This window comes from Hoplias malabaricus, unplaced genomic scaffold (assembly GCF_029633855.1).
Source record: "Hoplias malabaricus isolate fHopMal1 unplaced genomic scaffold, fHopMal1.hap1 scaffold_89, whole genome shotgun sequence".
NCBI classification, from domain to species: domain Eukaryota; kingdom Metazoa; phylum Chordata; class Actinopteri; order Characiformes; family Erythrinidae; genus Hoplias; species Hoplias malabaricus.
The window spans coordinates 150,781-168,575 of NW_027100826.1; the positions used below are offsets into that span (position 1 = coordinate 150,781).

At 44.4% G+C, this 17,795-nt stretch overlaps 1 protein-coding gene across 3 annotated transcripts; it reads left to right on the forward strand.

Annotated features, from left to right (window-relative positions):
* Nucleotides 1-5,491: 5,491 nt before the first annotated feature.
* Nucleotides 5,492-16,360, forward strand: LOC136681744 (uncharacterized). Of its 3 annotated transcripts, none has more exons than XM_066658721.1 (8): nucleotides 5,492-5,572; nucleotides 5,885-6,000; nucleotides 7,368-7,444; nucleotides 8,594-10,192; nucleotides 10,573-10,630; nucleotides 10,736-10,931; nucleotides 13,759-15,526; nucleotides 16,279-16,360. In XM_066658721.1, exons 4-8 carry the CDS (start codon nucleotides 8,697-8,699, stop codon nucleotides 16,283-16,285), a joined length of 3,525 nt encoding a protein of 1,174 aa, XP_066514818.1. In that variant the 5' UTR covers nucleotides 5,492-5,572; nucleotides 5,885-6,000; nucleotides 7,368-7,444; nucleotides 8,594-8,696; the 3' UTR covers nucleotides 16,286-16,360. The 3 variants fall into 3 exon arrangements, with proteins under 3 accessions (XP_066514818.1, XP_066514820.1, XP_066514819.1); XM_066658723.1 differs by having other exon boundaries at nucleotides 8,594-10,036; nucleotides 16,279-16,359; XM_066658722.1 differs by lacking the exons at nucleotides 5,492-5,572; nucleotides 5,885-6,000 and adding an exon at nucleotides 7,159-7,260.
* Nucleotides 16,361-17,795: the final 1,435 nt, after the last annotated feature.

Genomic DNA, 17,795 nt, shown 5'->3' on the forward strand with positions numbered 1-17,795 from the left:
CAGGGCGCAGGCCTCTTACTAGTACCCAGAATTCATAAGATTTCAGCAGGAGGGAAAGCTTTCTCCTACAAAGCCCCTCAGCTCTGGAACAATCTTCCAGCTACTGTTCGGGACACAGTCACAGTCACTCTGTTTAAGTCTAGGCTCAAAACACACTTGGTTAGTTTAGCTTTTGGTAACTAACCTCTTCCTCTAGATTAAGGTTGTTGTTTCAGGAACTCAGACAGAGATTAGAGCCCATTTGAAAAATGCTAACTGAACTTATGTGGAATTTGCCCATGACAAAAAAGCTCTCTCTATTAAGTGGCTATGCGCTAGTAAAGTGGAAGATGTAGAAAACTTAAGGAATTAGATTTATGGGAATCATTCAGAGTGTGTGTAAGACAACATTGTTGTTTATTTAAACAAGTGAAAAGTTAACACTGTTGCAGATGAGATTGTGTTAACACCTAAGACTGTCTCCTATAGTAGGGACAGAGTTCTGACAATGGCTAGGGCAGCAGCGTGTTTGTTTCTTTTGTCTTAACCCAGGTCACTTTACTGTGCATTGTAAAGCCTGGCACGCCAAGAAGGGAATAGAGTGTGGTCAGGTTAAAGTGTAGGAAACAAACAGAAGATGATAGACCCACAATAGAACACACTGTTCTGACTGAAAGAACAGTTTACCATTCTTAAAGATACAGGATCATCCAACTCTCTCATTTTGGAAGACGCACTTCCTTTCTCAGAAAAGTCATGGGTAATGCCAGTGTATTAGTAAGAGGTATGGAACTGGGTTGTTTAAAAGTCTCTGCAGACCCTCTGCCTCTGTTCTGGACTGGTTTGAGGGATTGTCCGATTGGGAGTTTGTTCAGAATTACCCGTGGAAGGCATGACTGTGTTGGGTAATGATTTGGCTGAGAACTGTATTCTGGGTTTGATTGGAGAGGAGATGCCAGTTCAGCTCAGGGGCTGCATACTTTAAAGGATGCATTTATAGGTTGATCACATTCCAGCAGAGAGATTATAGAGCTGTCCCTGTTACAACACTCCTTCATATGTGGCCGACAAATACAACCAGAATAGGTTCAGTTTAAGCAGAATACTTCAACCTTAAGATTAGGAATATTTCTTCTGGAGGTAAGTACTGACCAGTATCAGTACTACACTAGTAGCACACACCTGCACACAACACACTGCACACATCAACACACTACACACATCAACACACAACACACTGCACACCTCTACACACAACAAACTGCACACATCTGCACAAAACACACTGCACAAATCTGCACACAACACATACTGTACACATCTGCACAAAACACACTGCACACAACACACCTGCACGCAACACACTGCACACATCAACACACAAAACACTGCACAGATCTGCACACAACACACTGCACACATCAACACACAACACTCTGCAAACAAAACACTGCACACAACACACTGCACACATCTGCACGGAACACACTGCACACATCTGCACACAACACAATGCATACAACGCAACACACTGCACACATCTGCACAAAACACACTGCACACACCTGCACACTGCACACATCTGCACAGAACACACTGCACACATTACACACTGCACACATCTGCACAGAACACACTGCATACAACACAATGCACACAACACACTGCACACAACACAATTCATACAACGCAACACACTGCACACATCAGCACACAACACACTGCACACATCTGCACACAACACAATGCATACAATGCAACACACTGCACACATCAACACACTGCACACATCAACACACTGCACATATCTACACACAACACACTGCGCACATCTTCACACAACAAACTGCACACACCTGCACAGAACCCACTGCACACATCTGCACACAAAACACTGCAGAGAACACACTGCACACAACAAACTGCACACACCTGCACACAACACACTGTACACACCTGCACACAACACCCTGCACACACCTGCACACATCTGCACACTGCGCACATATGCACACAACACACTGCACACATCTGCAAACAACACAATGCATACAACGCAACACACTGCACACATCTGCACAAAACACACTGCACACACCTGCACACTGCACAGAACACACTGCACACATTACACACTGCACACATCTGCACAGAACACACTGCACGGAACACACTGCATACAACACAATGCACACAACACACTGCACACATCTGCACACAACACAATTCATACAACGCAACACACTGCACACATCAGCACACAACACACTGCGCACATCTGCACACATCTGCACACAACACAATGCATACAATGCAACACACTGCACACATCAACACACTGCACACATCAACACACTGCACATATCTACACACAACATACTGCACACAACACACTGCGCACATCTTCACACAACAAACTGCACACACCTGCACAGAACCCACTGCACACATCTGCACACAAAACACTGCAGAGAACACACTGCACACAACACACTGCACACATCTGCACACTGCGCACATATGCACACAACACACTGCACACATCTGCAAACAACACAATGCATACAACGCAACACACTGCAAACAACACACTGCACACATCTGCACAAAACACACTGCACACACCTGCACACAACACAATGCACACAACACACTGGACACATCTGCACACAACAAATTGCACACATCTGCACACTGCGCACATATGCACACAACACACTGCACACATCTGCACACAACACAATGCATACAACGCAACACAGTGCAAACAACACACTGCACATATCTACACACAACATTCTGCACACAACACACTGCACACATCTGCACAAAACACACTGCACACATCTGCAGAGAACACACTGCATGGAACACACTGCACACAACACACTGCACACATCTGCACACAACACACTGCACACATCAAACTGCACACATCCGCACACAACAAATTGCACACATCTGCACACTGCGCACATATGTGCATACAACGCAACACACTGCACACAACACACTGGACACATCTGCACAAAACACAGTGCACACATCTGCACAGAACACACTGCACAGAACACACTGCACGGAATACACTGCACACAACACAATGCACACACCTGCACACAGCACACATCTGCACACATCACACTGCACACATCTGCACACTGCGCACATATGCACAGAACACACTGCACACATCTGCACACAACACAATGCATACAACGCAACACACTGCAGACAACACATCAACATACAACACACTGCACATATCTACACACAACATACTGCACACAAAATACTGCGCACATCTGCACACACCTGCACACAACACACTGCACACACCTGCACACATCTGCACAAAACACACTGCACACACCTGCACACATCTGCACAGAACACACTGCACGGAACACACTGCCCACAACACAATGCACACACCTGCACACAACACACAGCACACATCTGCACACAACACACTGCACACATCACACTGCACACACCTGCACACAACAAATTGCACACATCTGCACACTGCGCACATATGCACACAACACACTGCACACAACACAGTGCATACAACGCAACACACTGCAGACAACACACTGCACACATAAACACACTGCACATATCTACACACAACATACTGCAGACAACACACTGCACATATCAACACACAACACACTGCACATATCTACACACAACATGCTGCACACAAAATACTGCGCACATCTGCACACACCTGCACACAACACACTGCACACATCTGCACACAACACACTGCACACACCTGCACACAACACACTGTACACATATACACACAACACACTGCACACAACACACTGCAAACACCTGCACACAACACACTGCACAGATCTGCACACAACACAGTGCCCACATCTGCACACAACACACTGCACATACCTGCACACAACTCATTGCATACACTTGCACACAACACACTGCACACACCTGCACACAACACACTGTACACATATACACACAACACACTGCACACATCTGCACACAACACACTGCACACATCTGCACACAACACACTGCAAACACCTGCACACAACACACTGCACAGATCTGCACACAACACATTGCATACACTTGCACACAACACACTGCACATAGCTGCACACAACACACTGCATACACCTGCACACAACACACTGCACATAGCTGCACACAACACACTGCATACACCTGCACACAACACACGGCACACACCCGCACACAACACACAGCACACATTTGCACACAATATCAGTTATGATTCAGGGCAAAAAAAAAAAAAAACTCAAAAGAACAGGGCGACAGGACCCTCTTAAACACCCTGTGGACGGTGTAGCAGAGTTCTGAACTGAAAATTTCCTGATAAAACATAGACTCATCAGGAGCTCCTCTGAGAGAGAGACACTCACTGAGAGAGGGAGAGGGAGAGGGAGAAAACAACGTTAGGCTACACATGCTTAGTTTAACAGGTTTTATTATTAATATATGTTCATTAAATGTAAAAGGGATAAAATAAAAGTGTGAAAAGATGCTTCAATGACAGTGTGAACTAACGGAGATTAGCTGCTACTCACAAAAACATAAAAACATCCTGCAATAAATCACCAAAATGAAGCCAAGTCTATCATGTGGGTTTGAGCTTAAACTCACATCATACATTAGATCACTTTTACATCACTATTAGATCATTATTACATCACCATTAGATCACTATCACATCACTATTAGATCTCTATTAGATCACTGTCTCCTGTTCACAGAGACAGACCCTCTCTGCTCCGCTGAGCTGCACGAGACAGTGTTGATTTGATAAAACTCAAAGAACCAATCAGAAATAAGCTTGTGATTGGTTCAGCTGGCTTTGTGTTTGGTGGACATTTATATTAAATATATATATTGTTATTATAACAAAGAACAGGTAAATAACTGACAACGCTAGCTGTAATAACACTATGTGCAGTGACATTTAAAACAAAAACACTATCTCTAAATGTTTTACAGGAGAAGAGAGTTCAGTAACACATCTATCATTCAGAATCGTGTACACACACACACACACACACTCACACACGCGGTGTTCTGGGCTTTTTCCCCCGACACATGTTCCAGTCCGTGGCGAGGTGCACAGTGGAAAGTTAAATCAGTTCAGACCCGTGATGGGAAGTTCGGCTCTTTTCAGAGAACCGGTTCTTTAGGCTCGGCTCCCAAAAGAAGAGCCGGCTCTTTCGACTCCCAAACGGCTCTTTACTTGTTATAATTTGTAGCCTCGTATTTTAACACAAAGAAGCAAAAATGAATGTTTGTTTTTGTGCCGAAAGCCCTTCAGTCTTTTTATGATAAACTTTATAATTGCTTTAATTTGTGAATGTGTCCTGTTTAAAAACATTCTTACTTTTGTTTAACATTTAAGAGAATCGGCTCTTAGAGTCGGCTCTTTTGAGGACGATACATCACTAGTTCAGACCGCTCTGAGCGGAAGTGAAAGTGAAACACAGCGCCTCCATTTTGTGAAGAGAACAGTGAGGAGTGAAGAGAAGGTAGTGAAGAGACTCCGGAGCGGATTGAGGAGAGAAACACGGTGAGTCTGAGCTGGACTTTCTGACTGATTATTATTACTACTATTATTACTGTTATTATAGTCTTAATGAACAGAACGGTCTTTCTGAGAGGAACGGTGTTCTCCGGAAGTGAACGGTCTGATGACGCAGTTCCTCTGTTCAGTCAGATGTTAGATGTTGAATGTTATTGTTTTAAATCTGTATTAAATCCTCAGTCAGTGAGCACAGATGGGTTTAAGAACCTGAAAATAACGAGTATTGTTACAATAAACCCAACGTATATCGTACAGAGTTAAAACGTTTTAATACTTTTCTCCACTTCCGTAAACAAGGCGCTGCTTTAGAGAGTGGACTCCCTCTTTCCGGCCTCAGGAGACTCGGACTTTATGGACTAACAGAGGAGGAAAAGATAGGGAAACTGTACCAGACTGTTCTTTTACAGACTCATGTAAGTAATTCAGGACACTGTTCTAACAGTTCGTCCTACTGCGCATGCGCACATCAACATCATACTCTTCTTTATACTGATTCAGTCTTTAGGTAAATGTCTATAATTTAAACTCACGCTGATGTTATTGTTCTATTGTTCAGAAAGTGAAGAGTGAATCAGAATGGAACCGAACCTGATGTTTTTTCTGTTAATAATGATTTATCAGATCAGAACCCTCCCCCTGCAGTGTTTACACTGGGAGCACTGTCTGATACAGTACACTCACACACACTTGGACATTTACACAGTGCAGAGGAGCAGAGTAATACATATCTGTGGAAGTCTGGATTCAGAACTCTAACTGAAACTCAGCACTTATCACAGAGGGTTTAAAACATGTCACCTTCCTAAAAGATCACTTTCTAAAAACTTTTTCTGTTGATGTGCTTTTTAGTTTAATTTGAAAAAGCACATTCTGGGTGGTAACAAACTAAAACAATCAGAGATGGACAGGTCCGTCACGATAGATGTTTGGTGTTGTTGGTATGTTGTCACAGAAATAATTGTTATAAACCATAGTATTGTAATTTAAACCACTGTTATAATGATAATATGAGAATAGTTCAGTTACACACCTTTAGGGAGCAATGAACTTTTAGTAAAAACACTGTAATTTAGAAGATTGGGACACACATCGGGTTTGGAATATAACAAATGTTTAAATAAATACTAAATAAATAAACCATCAGAGAAATAAAACAACTGCTTTTAAACACAGTGACATAACGGCTCCAGAACAGAGAGAAACCAGAGAAAACCAGAGAGAAACCAGAGAACAGAGAGAGACCAGAGAGACACCAGTAAACAGAGAGAGACCAGAGAAAACCAGAGAACAGAGAGAGACCAGAGAAAAATAGAGAACAGAGTGAGACCAGAGAACAGAGAGAGTCCAGAGAAAACCAGAGAACAGAGAGAGACCAGAGAAAAATAGAGAACAGAGTGAGACCAGAGAACAGAGAGAGACCAGAGAGACACCAGTAAACAGAGAGAGACCAGAGAAAACCAGACAACAGAGAGAGACCAGAGAAAAATAGAGAACAGAGTGAGACCAGAGAACAGAGAGAGTCCAGAGAAAACCAGAGAACAGAGTGAGACCAGAGAGAGACCAGAGAAACCCAGAGAACAGAGAGAGACCAGAGAAACCCAGAGAACAGAGAGAGACCAGAGAAAACCAGAGAACAGAGAGGGACCAGAACAGAGCGAGCAGCTAAAACACTGGTGATGTTCATTCTTATGTAAACAAACATGCCCAGTTTACACAGTGGATGATACTGAGGTCAGCACAAAGTAATGGTTTGTCCACATATTGTATGATATTATAACAGGTCGACTGATGGACAGAGTCTGGACTGGACCTGATTTCATCATCAGTCACAGAGCGGATCAGTGGGACAACACACTGGTGAGTTAACAGCAGCTGTTACTGTGTAATGTACATAGTTTTGTATTGTGATTTGTTCTATTTCTTGTTTGTGCTCCCCTTGTCATGTGACTGTTCCCCGTCTTGTTTCTGCTTCCTGCTTGTTCCCAGGTCATGTGATACCCTTCCCTTGTGTTTCTAGTGTCACGTCTTAATCAGTTCCCAGGTGTTTCTTGTTTGTGTTGTCTTGATATAGTCCTTGTCAGTGTTTCCTGGTGGTGGGTCATTGTAGATGTATGTGGTCTGTGTTTATTGTCATGGTTTCTGAGTGTTGCTGTGTTATATGTTGTTCTCTGTTCAGGGTTTAGCTTCTTTGTTTAGGTTATATGTTCGTGTTTAGCAGTGTTTGGTGTTAGCCTCTTTGTTCTGTTTATCCCCTTTGCTTTGTGCTTTGCCCCTCTGCTCTGTGTTTTGTTCTTGTTTAATGTTTAGCCCCTTTGTTCTGTCTAGTTCTTATTTTGTGTTTAATGTCCTAGCCTTTGTGTTTAGCCTTCGTCTCTATAGTGTAGCCTCTGTTTACTGTTTAGCCCCTTGCTTTGTTTAATATTTTTTTTTCTAGGTCTTTGTATTTTGTGCTCAGTGTGTTTAGTCTTGCTTAGTTTATTTAGTAGCCTTTGTGTGTTTAGCCCCTCTGTCTAGTTCCCTAGCCTCTATTTAGTTCCCTTGTTGTTGTCATTAGTCTCCTGCAATTACCTCCTTCCTGTTCCTCGTTCCTTGACCACCCCTACACCCACCACGTGACCTTCTGCACCAGTCTGATACTGAACTGGACTTGTGCTGAATTATACTAAATTATACTATAATATCTCATTTTTCTGTTTAAAAGTGAAAAACACACACACATAGATCAGTACATACACACACACAGATCAGTACACACACAGGAAACACATTTACCACACAGGATTAAGGTACACTCAGTTTAAGGATAAAAAAGCTTCACTAAATATTTCATGTGCGTGTTTATTTATATCTGACTAACGCTTTAAACCACAAAGATTTCTTTGGGAAAGAAAGATGTTTTGGGACAAAAATATTTTAACATTGAACCCTGGTCTTATATTAACAGAGTTATGATTTCAATCAGAAATATGATCTCTTTGATTAAAAATAATAGCATTTGTGTTTCAGTCCTTCTGACTCCAGCAGTGTGTCTGTGAAGAGCGATGGGTCAACGAGTCCTCCACCAGACTTCAGAAAGAGAGACAGTTTTCCTGACCCCAGCTGTGTGTCCATGAAGAGCGACATGTCGATGAATCCTCCACTGCTCTTCAGAGGGAGTTATCATTCTCCTGACCCCAGCTGTGTGTCCATGAAGAGCGACATGTCGATGAATCCTCCACTGCTCTTCAGAGGGAGTTATCATTCTCCTGACCCCAGCTGTGTGTCCATGAAGAGCGACATGTCGATGAATCCTCCACTGCTCTTCAGAGGGAGTTATCATTCTCCTGACCCCAGCTGTGTGTCCATGAAGAGCGACATGTCGATGAATCATCCACTGCTCTTCAGAGGGAGTTATCATTCTCCTGACTCCAGCTGTGCGTCTGTGAAGAGCGACAGGTCGATGACTCCTCCACTGCACTTCAGAGGGAGTTATCATTCTCCTGACCCCAGCTGTGTGTCCATGAAGAGCGACATGTCGATGAATCATCCACTGCTCTTCAGAGGGAGTTATCATTCTCCTGACTCCAGCTGTGCGTCTGTGAAGAGCGACAGGTCGATGACTCCTCCACTGCACTTCAGAGGGAGTTATCATTCTCCTGACCCCAGCTGTGTGTCCATGAAGAGCGACATGTCGATGAATCCTCCACTGCTCTTCAGAGGGAGTTATCATTCTCCTGACTCCAGCTGTGCGTCTGTGAAGAGCGACATGTCGATGAATCCTCCACTGCTCTTCAGAGGGAGTTATCATTCTCCTGACCCCAGCTGTGTGTCCATGAAGAGCGACATGTCGATGAATCCTCCACTGCTCTTCAGAGGGAGTTATCATTCTCCTGACCCCAGCTGTGTGTCCATGAAGAGCGACATGTCGATGAATCCTCCACTGCTCTTCAGAGGGAGTTATCATTCTCCTGACCCCAGCTGTGTGTCCATGAAGAGCGACATGTCGATGAATCATCCACTGCTCTTCAGAGGGAGTTATCATTCTCCTGACTCCAGCTGTGCGTCTGTGAAGAGCGACAGGTCGATGACTCCTCCACTGCACTTCAGAGGGAGTTATCATTCTCCTGACCCCAGCTGTGTGTCCATGAAGAGCGACATGTCGATGAATCATCCACTGCTCTTCAGAGGGAGTTATCATTCTCCTGACTCCAGCTGTGCGTCTGTGAAGAGCGACAGGTCGATGACTCCTCCACTGCACTTCAGAGGGAGTTATCATTCTCCTGACCCCAGCTGTGTGTCCATGAAGAGCGACATGTCGATGAATCCTCCACTGCTCTTCAGAGGGAGTTATCATTCTCCTGACCCCAGCTGTGTGTCCATGAAGAGCGACATGTCGATGAATCATCCACTGCTCTTCAGAGGGAGTTATCATTCTCCTGACCCCAGCTGTGTGTCCATGAAGAGCGACATGTCGATGAATCATCCACTGCTCTTCAGAGGGAGTTATCATTCTCCTGACTCCAGCTGTGCGTCTGTGAAGAGCGACAGGTCGATGACTCCTCCACTGCACTTCAGAGGGAGTTATCATTCTCCTGACCCCAGCTGTGCGTCTGTGAAGAGCAACAGGTCGATGGATCCTCCACTGCACTTCAGAGTTTGGACTGTGTTACTCAGTTCCAGTTTCTCCTGATTAGACTCAGTTCATAATGAAGTGTCTGTAGAGAATAGAACAGTAATGAGATTTAGACCTGAATCTGAGTGTGTCAGCTGTAAATAATATTTATAACGTTGTATAGACACGACACAATATTATGTCAGTGTCAACTACAAAATATTTTATAATCTTTTTATTTACAGAGTTTATCTGTTTCTGAGCTGGTAGATGGAGGATAATTCACAGAATGATTAAATGTTGGTCTGGTGAGACAGAGTAGTGAGAGTAACTGAGAGTAACTGAGAGTGTGTTGTGGAGCTGATACTCATTAATATGTAAATGTTGTGTGTAGATTCCAGACGGAGAAATCAGACGTCTACAGTAAAACTAAGCTGAAGTCCATATTTAAGGTGTGTATCTGATCTCAGTGTTTGTCTGGTGCAGTGATAAAGACATGGTTTATGATGTTGTCCAGGTGTAAGAGTGTTTTTAATGTTGTTAATGTTGTTAATCAGGGTCTGGAGCGCAGACTCCTCTCTCTGCTGAGGAAAGAGGTGAAGAAGTATGTGAATGTGCTGAGTTCAGATTACCCAGCATGCTCTGAGAGAGAGGAGGAGGATGAGGATGGAGTCGGAGAGGGAGTGATGAAGATCACACTGAAGCTCCTGAGGAACATGAAGCACACACTCCTCGCTGATACACTACAGAGAAGTAAGAGCTGTGTGGAGAGACATTATCATTGTCACTGTACAGTTATATTTAAGAACAGATTTTATACGTCACACTGAATGATCACAGGATTAGGAGGAACTTCCCAGGAACACCTCACTCTCAGTGAACATCTGACCACACAGCAGCACTCTGTACTTCTACAATTACAGACTGTAGTTCATCTGTTCCTCTGCACTGCTGTGTCTGATCCACTCTACACCAGCACAACACACACTAACACACCACCACCACGTCAGTGTCACTGCAGCGCTGAGAATGATCCACCACCACATCACACCTGCTCTGTGGGGGTCCTGAGCGCTGACGAACAGGGGGAAAGTGGGGTAACACAGTATGCAGAGCAACAGATGGATTAAAGTCTGGGTGTGTATGTGTGTATAGATACACTGTAAAATAATCAAAGTGTTTATAAATATTTAACCCCCGGCCCCACCCAAGCAATCAAAACACACTGACAAACCCTGAATAAAGTGGGACAAGCCTTTAGGCATTATGGGATCTCCCCTATGAGTCTCCTCCGGGTGACTGTCTGTGAGGAGTGTGGTGTGTTCTCTGTGTCTGCGTGGGTTTCCTCCAGGTGACTGTCTGTGGGGAGTGTGGTGTGTTCTCCCTGTGTCTGTGTGGGTTTCCTCCGGGTGACTGTCTGTGAGGAGTGTGGTGTGTTCTCCCTGTGTCTGTGTGGGTTTCCTCCGGGTGACTGTCTGTGAGGAGTGTGGTGTGTTCTCTGTGTCTGCGTGGGTTTCCTCCGGGTGACTGTCTGTGAGGAGTGTGGTGTGTTCTCTCTGTGTCTGCGTGGGTTTCCTCCGGGTGACTGTCTGTGAGGAGTGTGGTGTGTTCTCCCTGTGTCTGCGTGGGTTTCCTCCGGGTGACTGTCTGTGAGGAGTGTGGTGTGTTCTCTCTGTGTCTGTGTGGGTTTCCTCCGGGTGACTGTCTGTGAGGAGTGTGGTGTGTTCTCCCTGTGTCTGTGTGGGTTTCCTCCGGGTGACTGTCTGTGAGGAGTGTGGTGTGTTCTCTCTGTGTCTGCGTGGGTTTCTTCCGGGTGACTGTCTGTGAGGAGTGTGGTGTGTTCTCCCTGTGTCTGTGTGGGTTTCCTCCGGGTGCTCCAGTTTCCTCCCATGCTCCAAAAACACACGTTGGTAGGTGGATTGGAGACTCAAGTGTCCATACGTGTGAATGTGTGAGTATGTGTCGCCCTGTAAAGGACTGGTGCCCCCTCCAGGGTGTGTTCCTGTCTTGTGCCTAGTGATCCCGGGTAGGCTCCAGACCCACCGCCGCCCTGAACTGGATAAGGGCTACAGATCTATTTATCTGAATATCTTGTGTTGAACTGTTTTTGGATGGTACTTGATAAACTTGAAATGTTGAGGTGGTGAAATATTCAGATTTGAAAAAATATATACATTTGAAAAGTTCAGATTATAAAAATTCAGAATTAAAATATTCAGTTTTTTGTTTTGTCTTAATAATTTTATAAGAGGTGACTGGACCTCCATTAAACAGCACTGTTTACAATCAGACGTTTACAGAAATGTAAGTTTTTTTACGTAAACGAGGTCCTCTATGCCTTGTAACATATTATTGAAGTTATGTAATAACATAATTTTGGGTGTAGGACCACGCCCACCTCCTCCTCCTCAGCCCTATATATACCCCACACATCCACAGCATTTCAATGTCGGCCAAATTTGCTCCATTTGCTTCAGAAGACGGACTTCAACTCGACTGCTTCGCTACATCAGCTCGCTCCCCGCGCTGGGTTAATTCTGCTGATCCTCACATTTGGAGCTGTGTTCAGCCATTATCAAGCCCAATAAGTCTCCTGTTTTCCCCTTTCTGCGGCTAAACAGCTAAGGGACTGCCTGGTATTTGGGGTTATGTTCGGCCGTTGTCACGACTGCAAACCGCTTTGATTGTTCTAAACCCTGCGGTCTTTCCTGCTCCGGATAGGTGCTCTGCTCTCCTGCTTCTCCTCCTCTGCAACCAGCCTCCTGAGTGACCCCTGCATCTGGCTCCGATGCTGGCGCATGGCTTTGAGCCTCCCCTTAACTTCATCTCCGTCTACACATATGGATTCTGTCTCTTTAAGAGATGGAGCTGCCTTCTCTCTGTTTCACTGTTCCTGCAGTGCTGACCATCAGCTCCAATTTTGGGGCTTATTATTGTGCCATGCCTAACATCCTTCTAGATCACCCTTCCATTTCTTACTTCCTCTTTTAGTTTCTCTCTATGCCACTGGAACGGCACCATCGTTGTGTACCTGCCAACGAAGGACATCTCAATTCATCAATATGGCCCCTTTATATTAATTGACGACTAATCCACTTGCTGCTGATCATAGCCGTCTTAAGATCAACTCTGAATCACAATGTGCAACCACTACCCCTTTATCGCCACAGCACTTCGAGGCTCATACGCATTCATAGGACTCCTGAACTTCTTCCCAAAAACGTTTGAGTTCATGTCTCAGATTTTGAATTTCTATTAAGATCTTATTGAAAAACAGTGTTGTTTGTAATGGAGATTCACAGTCTGTTAAAATATTGATCAAACCACTTGCTCTCTGGTGTTGTGGCTTTAATACTTTACTGTCTTGATCTTATTTCTGTTCATTTTCATGTTGATAAAGAGCTTCTTTGCATTTACATCCACCTGTTTCTCCCTTACACACCATTTCTACCTTCACATTCTGCAATGAATATGGAGTTAATTAGGAATGGACTGAGTGGTCATAATTAAAAATGATGAATATTCTAACCTGTCATCAGACAGTAAAACATCTCTCATCCCATTGTCTTGTGTTGGTTAGAACTGGTTTCTGTTCATCAGAAACACCTCAGATCCACCCTGACAGAGACATACAGGAGAATTAATGAAGGACTCCCACAGCAAGGAACATCATCTCTTCTGAATGAGATCTACACAGCACTGTACATCACAGAGGGAGGGAGTGGAGAGGTCAATACTGAACATGAGGTCAGACAGATTGAGACAGTGTCCAGGAGACCAGCAGCACAGGAGAAACCCATCAAATGCAGCCAGCTCTTTAAAGATAAAGCCATCAGAACTGTGCTGACTAAAGGAGTGGCTGGAATTGGAAAAACAGTCTCTGTGCAGAAGTTCATTCTGGACTGGGCCGAAGGAAAAGAAAACCAGGACGTCCTCTTCATATTTCCACTTCCTTTCAGAGAGCTGAACCTGATGAAGGAGAAAAGGCTCAGTCTGATGGAGCTTCTTCATCAGTTTTTCCCCAAAATAAAAGAATTAAAATCAATAGACTGTGACTCTTCCCAAGTCCTGTTCATCTTTGACGGTCTGGACGAGTGTCGACTTCCTCTGGACTTTCAGAACAATGAGAGATTGTGGGATGTGACACAGTCAGCCTCAGTGGATGTGCTGCTGACAAACCTCATCAAGGGGAATCTGCTTCCCTCTGCTCTCCTCTGGATCACCTCTCGACCAGCGGCAGCCAATCAGATCCCTCCTCGTTTTGTTGACCAGGTAACAGAGGTACGAGGGTTCAGTGACCCTCAGAAAGAGGAGTACTTCAGGAAGAGGATCAGTGACCAGAGCCTGGCCAATCAAATCATCTCCCACATCAAGTCCTCCAGAAGCCTCTACATCATGTGCCACATCCCAGTCTTCTGCTGGATCTCAGCCACTGTTCTAGAGGGAGTTTTGGGTGGAGCAGAGGGTGGAGAGACCCCCAAGACTCTGACTCAAATGTTCGCACACTTCCTGATCTTTCAGATCAAACACAAGGAACAAAAGTACCAGGGAAAACAGGAGGCTGATCTTCAGAAAACTAGAGAGAGTGTCCTGGCTCTGGGAAAACTGGCGTTCCAACAGCTGGAGAAAGGCAATCTGATCTTCTACGAGGACGAGCTGAGAGAGTGTGGCATTGATGTCAGAGAAGTGTCAGTGTACTCAGGAGTCTGTACCCAGATCTTCAGAGAGGAGTTTGGGCTGCACCTGGGGAAGGTGTTCAGCTTTGTCCACCTGAGTGTCCAGGAGTTTCTGGCTGCTTTATACACATTACTCTACTTCACCAGCAGAGATGAACCAGAACAGAGTTCCACTGATCTCTCTGGGATCTTCAGAGCATCCACTATGTCAGAGTTCCTGAAGTCTGCAGTGGACAAGGCCTTACAGAGTGAGAATGGACACCTGGACCTTTTCCTCCGGTTCCTTCTGGGTCTCTCACTGGAGTCCAATCAGACTCTCTTACGAGGAATACTGACTCAGACAGGAACCAGATCTCACAGCACAGAGGAGACAGTGCAGTACATCAAGGAGAAGATCAGGAAGAACCCCTCTCCAGAGACGTCCATCAATCTGTTCCACTGTCTGAATGAACTGGGAGATCAGTCTCTGGAGCAGGAAGTGCAGGAGTTCCTGAACAGAAGTAGTGGGTCTCATGACAGACTCAGTCTCTCTCCTGCCCAGTGGTCCGCTCTGGTGTTTGTGTTACTGAACTCTGAAGAAGTTCTGAAGGAGTTTGACCTGAGTAAATATGATTCATCAGAGGAATGTCTCCTGAATCTGCTGCCAGTGGTGAAAGCGTCGAGAAAAGCACAGTGAGTATTTACAGTCATTAGTGTTTTACTGCACTGTGTGTGTTTTAATGCAGTGTGTTTATTTAATAGAGCACTGAGTAATGTGTGTATGAGAGACTGTGTGTGAGACTGTGTGTGTGTTTGTGTGAGACTGTGTGTGTGTGAGAGTGTGTGTGTTTGTGTGAGACTGTGTGTGTGTGTGTGTGTGTGTATGAGTCAGTGTGTGTGTGTGTGTGTGTGTGTGTGTGTATGTATGAGTAACTGTGTGTGTGTGTGTGTGTGTGAGAGAGTCTGTGTGTGTGTGTGTGTGTGTGTGAGAGAGAGACTGTGTGTATGTGTGTGTGTGTGTGTGTGAGAATGTGTGTGTGTTTTGATCTTTACCCGAGCAGAGATCTGAACCCCAGTCTTTATCTATGACTCTTTCTGGAAGAAAAACATGGGTTTAGTTATTGATCTTTAACGACTGATTTTAAAGAAGTGAGACTGTGTTTAAATATTACATTATTTCTATTGAATATAAAATATTATCCATCTTTAATATTCATATCTACACACACACAAATATCATCAGAAAGTTAATTTATTTCAGTAATTCAGTTCTAAAAGTGAAACTCATAGATTAATTACAGACAGAGTGATGTATTTAAATGAGGATGATTATGGCTCACAGCCAATGAAAACTCAGTCATTCTCTCAGTAAATTAGAATATTATATGAGACCAGTTTAAAATGGTGTTTTATACAGAAATGATGTTCTACTGAAGTATGTACAGTTTCTGAACTCAGGACTCGGTCAGGGCTCCTTTTCCATGAATTACTGCATCAGTGCGGTGTGGTGTGGAGGTGATCAGACTGTGGCACTGCTGAGGTGTTGTTGAAGCCCAGGTTGCTTTGATAACGGCCTTCGGTTCGTCCGCTTTGGGTCTGGTGTCTCTCGTCTTCCTCCTGACAATTCCCCAGAGATTGAACTGGAACGTTTACGACAGGAATGTTTAAGCCCTCGGTCGCCCAGGCGTCACCCCAGGACTTTAATCTGTGTTCCACTCCACACACTGTAACTGGTGTGAGGGGTCAGAATGATCCAGTCACAGCCTGAGACTCGCCCTGTCCCTGTGCACCTCCAGTGTTTTATAACTGGTGTCTTCCTGATCAGACGGTGAATAAACTAGAGGCAGGTTGTGATGAAAACCCTTCACTCTGTAATATTTATTCATTATTTTACTGCAGAGACACAGTGAATCTGTCTCATCTACACACAGCACCAACATCTTAGTGTTTCTCTTTACCTTCCTCGAGAAACTAGTCTCCTGCACCTCTCCAATGGCCTTTAACCCTCGACAAACAGGAGAAACCTTTTTGTTGTGTTTTATTCTGATTTACTGAGTTTAATTCTGATGTTTTCACTTGTTTCTAACTCAGTACAGTGTCCCTTTAAACACCAGACGTGTTGGGGGCGGGAGCTTCACTCTGATTGGCTGTAGAGCGAAGCAGACTCCTCCTGTGTTTAAATGTCCTCAGTGGGGAAAGGCAGTTAGTGAAAGCTTTGAAACATGTTTATTGTGTTGATTATTGTTTGTGGAGCTTGTGGTCGCCAAATAAAAACCCGTTAGAGTCGAAGTATGGGTCTGTGTTTGTCCCGCTCTTTGGTGCACATCGCCATAACTCTGCCCCTGATTGGTCGATAGACTTGATTGACGTGTCGATGGAACGCTGAGAGTCTAATCTACGTCGGTGTGTGTGTCATGGCGGGGCTCAGGATCATATTTTACTCATTTTCTGCAGATTTGTTCTGTTTTTATTATTATCCAGTGCTCTTGACACGAACATGAGGATTAGTGACCAACTGTTTGACTGAACAGCTGTGATTTGGTCTGTTTTGAAGGGGACTGGGGTCAGACTGGGGTCAGCGCTGGTGTGATCTGTTTGTGTGTGAGTCACTTCTGGACTCTTCAGGCTTCGAGACGCAGAGGTTTAGTTTTTTCTGAGGAAGAGATCTGGAGTTTGGAATAACTTTTTCTTTCGTTATTAATTCCTCAGTCCTATATTTCAGAGTAGAACAGTTTATATCCTTCATGATCCTGAGAGTCTGTTCACTGGTGTATAATCAGTACACACTGACTCTAATACGTCTTTGTGTAAAATCTCAATACTGTCACTAATCTTTTAGAACGATTTTCCTGGTGAGGTTCATTTAGATCAGAATACTTTTTACAGACGGAAATAAACAATGACTGTTCTTTGCACAGACGAGACGAGTGGTGTTTGATGATGTCATTTCTGCTGTAGACGA